The following is a 9,393-nucleotide window of genomic DNA, read 5'->3' as shown; positions in this document are numbered from 1 at the left end:
CGCCTAGAATCACCCCCTTCCCGCTTGTACCGCCAGTTACCAACCACCCTGTATATTGCATAATATATAACATATTATATACATAATTTATAATACGTTATAATATAAAATATATATTCTTGCATAAATATGTATATGTACGTTTACATATTATGTGCATTCTCTGTAATTTGTCCCAAATCTGAAAACATTCCATAAATGCATAAAAATTTGCAGTGTATTCATTATAAAAAAAAAAAAAAGAAAAATACAGGACTATAGATTTTTCTATAGAAAGAGTCGGTCTAGACTCTAAGAATGGAATCAATGAAAGAAACAGTGGCGAACTGTGGTTTTTCCGTTGAGTCCACCCTTTCAACCCCCTATGAACAGAACACGATATTCTTTTTCCTTCAAGCTACGATTTTTGTCCGTAGAACGGTTCAACATGGAGAAAGAGAGCGTTCGTCCGTCGGAGAGATGGAAGAATGGGTGGTGGCAGTGGCCAAGGGGGTGGTATAGAAGGAGAGGATGCGTAGGTTGGAAAACTCCTGACGAAAGCCTGCAGACAGCTCTCAGCACAGTAGAAGAATGGCCGATACTGTTAGAAGGGAAACCCAGGAAGAAGGAAGAAAATAGAAGAGGGGGGAGGGGGGGTGGAACAGTTGTAAAGAAACGGGAATGTTGTATGTTACCGGGCAAGGGGAATGGCCGAGGAATGACGCTGATCATCAATTTCTCGCTTTGTTGTCTGGGAAATTGGGCCGTAAAGCAATTCCGCATTGTTTCTGCTGAGATTTATACTCAGTTTTCATGAAATAGAAATAAATCAGAATTCCTAATTATTTGACGCATGTGACAATCGGTTGACGCTCGATGTAAATGTATAAAGTCTGTTTTTCGACGAGGTGACTTTTAATTGGGAAAATGTAAGATAATAGAGAAATTGGAAAAATGTGATTTCCATAGAAAAATAATAAATGTAGGTATTTGAATCGGTAGATTATTATGGATGCAAAAATTATACATCGTATATTCTGTATTGAAAATTTAAAGAAAATCATTTTAAATTTTCATAAAGCCGCGCGATATTTACATTTTATTTAAATGTAGTAACGTGCAATATTCAAGTCATATTATTTGACATTTTTATGAACGTGAATTACAGAATATTTGAACGTAACTATATACAAAGCATCCCTATAACTATACTAAAAACTATATACAAAAATTCATTGAATTGTATTTATGAATCGGTTTTACAGCCTGATCGATGTTTACATACAACACAATACCCGAGGTACAATCTTGAAAATTTCGCATTATTCGGCTCGTGATTTGTCTAATCTTGGAGACTGGATTGAGAAGGTTGATAGAAAAATCGTTTAAAATTGTTGTGATGAGAGAAAAATTATTTGAAAAATCACACGAAGTCCTGGAAAATGAAGTAAATACGAAAACAACGTCAAATTTTTCTACAGAATTTATTTATAAAAATAGTTTTCGAAGAACACAATATTTATTTAAAAAAGAAAACAATTGAATCGAATGGACGAGAAATGATACAAGATACAAAAAAGAAATTCAAGATTCAGTGCAAGATGAAAAGTAATTAAAATTGTGCCAAGGGCGTGCAAGTTTATGAACTATTATCCGAAAACACGCAATAACAAGAAGATTAATGGAAAATTTCGTGCAAGCTCTAGTCTGGGAAACCCTAAGCGATGGCCATCTTGCCCCCTCAGGCCCCGATTGCAGTAGATTGAGTCATCGACGACACCCCCCCCCCTCCTCCAGAGGGAGAAAAGGGTTTTACTGTCTTAGGAAATCGATGTTTCTAATTGGTCGGGCCCAAAGGATTAGGTTGGGCCGGGGACAGCCATAAACTGTATAAATTGGCAAGGAATGCTACGTCTATACTCAGTAGCCTCTGAAACGTGTAAGTAGTCGGTGCATAACTAGTCAGGTGAATATTTCAAGTGAACTAAGTGGAAAAATAGTTGTCGTTGTGAAGACATCAGCAAAGCTAGGAAGATGAACAATCATACATCTCGGAATAACATGACCGCCAACAACTCACCTCCGTCATCGACGAGCATCGAATCTTCGCCCAATTCGTCCATGTCCAACTGCACTAACGATATCAACGCTAGGTATATATACCAGAACGTTTTGACTACGGACTACAACGAGCGAATCTTGCGGATGATGAACCCAGCCCAGATGAGGCCCAGCAATACGACGTGGATGAATCAAGAACAGAGGGAATACTTGCAGCAGACACAGGCAAGAATGCAGCAGATACGGCCAACAATGCAGCAGATATGGCCAACAATGCTGCAGACACGGCCAACAACGCAGCAGATATACCCAACAAGGCAGCAGATACAAGCAACAAGGCAGCAGATGCAGCCAACAAGGCAGCAAATACAAGCAACAATGCAACAGATGCAAGCAACAATGCAGCAAATGCAGCCAACAAGGCAGCAATTACAAGCAATAATGCATCAGATGCAGCCAATAATGCAGCAGACACAGGCAACAATGCATCAGATGCAGCCAGCAAGGCAGCAGATACACGAAACAATGCATCAGATGCAGCCAACAAGGCAGCAGATACAGGCAGCAATGCATCAGATGCAGCAAACAACGCAGCAGGAACAGGCAATAATGCATCAGATGCAGCCAACAACGCAGCAGGCACAGGCAATAATGCATCAGATGCAGTCAACAACGCAGCAGACAGAGGCAACAATGAATCAGATGCAGCCAACAATGCAGCAGGCACAGGTAACAATGTATGAGATGCAGCCAACAACGCAGCAGGCACAGGCAACAATGTATGAGATGCAGCCAACAACGCAGCAGACAGAGGCAACAACGCAGCAGGAGCAGATTGCTAATGTAGCAGGAACGTCTTCATCATCGGTACAAGGTATTTATCTTGATATTTATTTATTTTTATGGAATTTAGTTTCCTTCGAATGGTTGAGTAACGTGTAGTTGATCCTTGAAATTTTTCTGATTTAAAAGAATTATTTTTACTTCGTATTCTTATAAATTCAAATTAATTCTTTACAATTCTTTACGAAACAGAAGAGTGTAGTATAGGTTTTCGTTTAGATCAACGAGATAAGAAGAGTGAATAATTTTTATACTGAATTGTCAAAAATATTTGGAGAATTTTTATCTGATAGAAAATTTGATTAAACGCTTATCCATCTTGTATATAATATATAATATTTAGATTTTTAGACCTAACGTTTCTTAAAATATTATAATATTCACATATATGAGGTTTATTAAAAATTGTCTACTTTTATTTTAAAAATCTTGTTCGCTTTAAATATTTATATATCTACTACTGCTCATTCAAAGAATCATTTAAAATAGTACATTTTCTTTATTTGTAGATTGCAAATAGGTAAAATATTATAATATCCACATATATGAGATTTATTAAAAATTGTCCACTTTTATTTTAAAAATCTTGTTCGCTTTAAATATTTATATATCTACTAGTGCTCATTCAAAGAATCATTTAAAATAGTACATTTTCTTTATTTGTAGATTGCAAATAGGTAAAATATTATAATATCCACATATATGAGATTTATTAAAAATTGTCCACTTTTATTTTAAAAATCTTGTCCGCTTTAAATATTTATATATCTACTACTGCTCATTCAAAGAATCATTTAAAATAGTACATTTTCTTTATTTGTAGATTGCAAATAGGTAAAATATTATAATATCCACATATATGAGATTTATTAAAAATTGTCCACTTTTATTTTAAAAATCTTGTCCGCTTTAAATATTTATATATCTACTACTGCTCATTCAAAGAATCATTTAAAATAGTACATTTTCTTTATTTGTAGATTGCAAATAGGTAAAATATTATAATATCCACATATATGAGATTTATTAAAAATTGTCCACTTTTATTTTAAAAATCTTGTCCGCTTTAAATATTTATATATCTACTACTGCTCATTCAAAGAATCATTTAAAATAGTACATTTTCTTTATTTGTAGATTGAAAGTAGGTAAAATATTATAATATCCACATATATGAGGTTTATTAAAAATTGTCCACTTTTATTTTAAAAATCTTGTTCGCTTTAAATATTTATATATCTACTAGTGCTCATTCAAAGAATCATTTAAGATAGTACACTTTTTTTATTCGTTGATTAAAAGTAGGTAAAATTAGCGCAGGTTTAAAATTAGCCGATTACAAAGGGAAAGAAAACACGCGAACGTTTTTATTTGATAGGTAAAATTACACAGCAACGTTAAACAAGAATGTCCGTCGCCGTCACAGATTCTACAGCAAATAGACGTTCCTGTAGACATTATTGAATCAAGTTTGATTAACGAGCTGCCCATTTAGGAGACTTTAGTCTCGAGGGATTATAAAACGGCGCTCTCGTCCCGCTTGCTCGTCGATGCTCTACATAGGTTTACATAAAACAGAGTCACCAGATGATGGACTGCTATCCTTGGGTCAGTGGTGACACGTTTATTGGTTGCGAAAATACACCTTAATTATCTCGATATCATAGTTTTCTGCTTCATTGGAAATTCTTCATTTCGACAAATTTTTATTTCACAAATCTCTTCTCTCCTTAAGAAAATTTGTCCAGTCGTATTTAAATCGCAGGATGACTCTTTCTTCGAATATTTCCTTATTGTTTCCAAGTTTAAAGAATTTTCACGAAATTAGCTTATCAACGAGGTCGATAGACAGATAACGTGCTTATCATTTTCGTCACTAGTTCGATCAGAATGTGAAAATCCGGCGTCCAGTTCCAATGATAACGTTTCCTCGAATGTTACACGAATGTCTCTTCCCCTCGGGGCAACGATATGCCCAGAAATACCTAAAGAACACGCAGTTCGCATCGCATGTCGCAATAGGCTGTTGACGTATCGATAGTCGAAGATAAAATATTGAAACGCGTTTGATTCTATACAAATTTCTATCCATCGATCGGTTTTCGATCAGTTTAGTGTTACGCAGGAAAATGAGAAATTCTATTTCTTTTCTTTCGTTGAAGTCTCCGATAGAGCGTTCGACTCTTCTACAGGCACAGTTACCCGGGTCCACATAATTTTCAAACAAACTTCAATTCAATCTTGAGAAACAACCAAGAATTCGAACAGTAAAAAGAAAAAAAAGAGAAAGAATTTTTTTTTTAATTATTATTTATTAAAATTACAATCAATTCTCGCGTTGAGAATTTTCAGTAATATAGAGAAAGACTGAAAGAGAAAATCATAAGTATACTATATCTATAATAACTATGAATTAAATGGAAGACGATAATTTTTGGAATAATTATTTAATTTAATTATTATTTATTAAAATTACAATCAATTCTCGCGTTGAGAATTTTCAGTAATATAGAGAAAGACTGAAAGAGAAAATCATAAGTATACTATATCTATAATAACTATGAATTAAATGGAAGACGATAATTTTTGGAATAATTATTTAATTTAATTATTATTTATTAAAATTACAATCAATTCTCGCGTTGAGAATTTTCAGTAATATAGAGAAAGACTGAAAGAGAAAATCATAAGTATACTATATCTATAATAACTATGAATTAAACGGAAGACGATAATTTTTGGAATAGTTTCAATTTCATGGCGCATTTTTCGTCGATTATTTCTGTTTTTCACGGCTCTCCCGGCAGAGTCAGGTTGCGTCAAACAACGTCGTTTATCAATCATCGATCGACAAATTGTCGCGTGCGAGCCTCGCGACCTCGACGACTAGGCGGTTCTCTTTGTTTCATCTGTGTCATTGACGAATCGTATTTGCTTGTAAATTCACGCCAGGACCATTTAATCCAATAACACGGCTTCAGTGTTGAGCCTTTGAGTCGCACAGCGGGAACATAGCCACCTCGTGAGCTGACGAGTTTCCCACTGAGCGACCCTTGACACCTTCTCCATTCGCATTCTCCAGACGATTCCTGTTTCTATATGGAAATTATATTTCTATCCTGTCGAAATTACACAATTCAAAGAATCTTATGTGAACAATTCGTAAAAACCACAAGTTCTTTGCTAAAAAGATAATTATAAATTATAAAACTTTCACTTAAAAATTATATTTCCACCGTGTTATAATCGCAAATGTATATTGCATGTGTTATGTCCCGAGGCTTACTAACCGGCCATGTTTCTAACCTTATCCCTTGGTACTATACTGTTGTAGACAGATCGCCTTACATGCCTGGCGAGATATACACAAAACAGCGATGAACACATAGTTGTCGTCAAGCAGCAAGTTCTAGAAAACATCGATTCGCCTTCGTTCCGTTAGTTTACCTACGCAAAAAAAGTGGCGTACGTGAGCATAGGCGCGAATTGTTGCGAGACTCGAGCGTGGTGGGGATCGTCTCCTAGAGAAACAAAACATAAAATCGAAGGGCAGTCAGTATGATTTGAGGATTCAAACCGAATGCGTCGAAAGTTTCAGAGAAATAAAATCTAGGTTGCTTAGTCAAACGAATACGTCGAGAAATATGATAAAGTCGAGTGGAATTATAAAATAAACTAGTTATATCATGGTTAAATCATTTGCAACGTGTTAATTATAATTTTCAAATTATTAAAAGTAGAAGTGTATATTAACCCTGTTAATTCAGTGTTACGATCATTTGAACTACCTCCGTTATCCTAATCGAAATGGGGGAACGACTGATTCGCGGCGTCGACTATCAGAATCATAGCCTCTCGTTGACGCGTTTCCTCGCGATGCGTTTCTCCGCGAACCGTCGTAACACATGTTGAATGTGTAGGTATAATTCTTAAAAAGAATAGTCGGTTTGAAAGAAAAATTTCTTCTGAAAGAAATAGTAAACTTATTTTTATAAATTCTAAGCTATTTCCAGGCGGAAATTATATTTTTATCATATAGCAATTCGAAATGTAAAATCTTCTAAATCTGAACAATTTTACTGTAATATCGTAAAGTAGTTCGAACTAGAGGTCGGTTGAAATTAGAAAAAACCGTGTACGTCGTCTTGCTGTGGTTCGTTTACATTTAAGAACACCTATGTGACTAAAATCACCTAGTTCTTACAGTGATGTGAGAAAAACAATAGACAACGTTAGAGGTTGGTTTCGTGTTTCAAGGGGGGATGACCGAGAGGTTAGAGTATGCGAGTCGAAAAGTATGTGTGTTGCGAGAGTCAGAGTTGATCGAGACATCGAAGAGTTGAGATTTAAAGTTTATTGAGTCCAAGAATACAGTTTTAGGTACATATTCACAATAAACGGTGAATTTTTGTAATGGTATGTTAGGCAAAGGTACCGATACGCGGCGGTACGACGTAGCCATGTTGTATTATGTGTCGGCGCTTTACATTTTTCGTTGTATAATACAATTTTTGGGTTTAAGTCGCTGGGGTGCTTTTTTATGTATTTTTTTTTTATTTTTTTCTGTTCTGAAAACTTGGTCGCAAAACAGGATGCTTCGGAGACATCGAAGAGTAGAGTCGAGAGAATTGATCGAGTTGCTAGAGAGAGAGAGAGAGAGAGAGAGAGAGAGAGAGAGAGAGAGAGAATGTGTTAGATTCGTTGTGACGAGAGTTGCCAAATAACCGTAAAGTTATTTGAGATAGATACGAGTAATCCGATGATTTAGTTTCAGTTAAACAAACATCGTTTTCAATTCGTATATTCAATTCAATATTAATAAATTGCAAGTAATCGGGAAAAATTGATATCTTTATTTTCCACGATATTACATTACTATGAATTTCTATTCTTATAAATTCCGAAAACTCTAATTTTCCTAACTATAATTTTTAATACATCTTCTCGGACATATTCATTAAATAAAAGATACATTTTTAATTTCAGGAGCGGAAAAAAAGACTAAACGCACCCGAACAGCATACACCAGTGCGCAATTAGTTGAGCTGGAGAAAGAATTTAACCGTACCCGTTACCTGTGTCGCCCACGACGTATTGAATTGGCTGCAGCACTTTCTTTGACGGAGAGACAAATCAAAATCTGGTTCCAAAATCGGAGGATGAAATATAAGAAGGACCAGATTTTGACCTCCGAAAAAGTTAATGCTGCAAATCTGAAACCATCCACTTCGTATGAAAATACAGACGTCGCATCGAGCGCCAATTGGAATATCGAAAACGTAGCGATGAATAATATGGCGCACACGTACCCGGGTATCGCCGCAATCAGTACACAACCACAACCACAACCACAACCACAACCACAAACACAAACGCAACCACAAACAGAAACAGGCATGTTCAATTGTCCCCAGTATGGCAACCAACAGATGCACACTCCTGAGAATGCGACTTACTACATTGATCCAGGACCGTCAACACAACATCACTTTACGAATCCATATTTACATCCAACATACAATCATACAATGTACAATGCACAACCACAATACGAAAGCCAAATGCCATATCCACAGGCAGAAAATGCAGATTATACACAACGTAGTTCGCATATAGATTCAGAGGAGAACACGTATGAGAATCATCAGAATTTGGATAACAACGTTCAAGAGCAACCGACGGCAACGCAAGACGTGAACGACCATACACACGCTAACGCGTGTGATGTACCAAATTCGGAAGCAGAGGATTCAACATTGCAGGAAGCGATTCGGAGCAGCCTGTTGGATCTTCAAGATTTAATAGATATGTGAATTACGTAAATATGTATAAAAATTTGCAACGACTTTCGGTTCTTGTAAATTTAGTAAATTTCTGAATTTAATGTACATAAACATATACATAAATTTACATAAACAGGTAGAAAAATTTGTAAATATGTAATTAATTATAAATTATAATAATTATAAATTATAATTAAATAAATATGTAAGCATTAATTTCGAAAACAGTTACTATTATATAACCTTGTTAATTTGTCAAAATTCTAGTAATATATTAGGTTGACCGACAGGTCAGGTGTTTCTAATTTGCTTACAGAGATCCAGGTTGAAAGGATTGAATGTTTCTAGTGTAAATGTAAGATAGTGCATAGAAACTCGCCACAGAATTCGGTCACGACTTTTATTAAATAGGTAGTTGATGATTGAATGCTTGCGATAATTACACGGTACGGTACAATGCACGCTTACGTCATAAATAGGTGAAAATAACGGAGATAGTGATAAATACAGTTTACAGTTAAGCAACTACACGCTTTTGATTTTATCTCAGTAGCCATACCGACTTTTAAGTAAGGGTAGACGTTAATTATTTCATAAGTAAAACTTCCTTTTACCGGGCTGCCTGGCACGGCGGCTCCGGCGACGAGGCGCGGTGTGACAATGGCCACACACCGCTCCATCAAGCGGCGGTATTAGGCGCGCGGGAGGGGGGGGGCGGGGCCCGGTG

The 9,393-nt window shown here is 35.9% G+C and overlaps 1 protein-coding gene across 1 annotated transcript; it reads left to right on the top strand.

The window, feature by feature from the left end:
- Positions 1–1,232: 1,232 nt before the first annotated feature.
- On the top strand, positions 1,233–8,769 carry LOC100748765 (homeobox protein Hox-A3a). The gene is made up of 2 exons (XM_033320388.1): positions 1,233–2,914; positions 7,870–8,769. Exons 1-2 carry the CDS (start codon positions 2,014–2,016, stop codon positions 8,694–8,696), a joined length of 1,728 nt encoding a protein of 575 aa, XP_033176279.1. The 5' UTR covers positions 1,233–2,013; the 3' UTR covers positions 8,697–8,769.
- The last annotated feature ends 624 nt before the right edge of the window (positions 8,770–9,393 follow it).

The sequence above is a fragment of the Bombus impatiens genome, unplaced genomic scaffold (assembly GCF_000188095.3).
Source record: "Bombus impatiens unplaced genomic scaffold, BIMP_2.2 scf_0306, whole genome shotgun sequence".
Taxonomy (NCBI): domain Eukaryota; kingdom Metazoa; phylum Arthropoda; class Insecta; order Hymenoptera; family Apidae; genus Bombus; species Bombus impatiens.
This window is presented reverse-complemented; position numbering and strand designations above follow the sequence as displayed.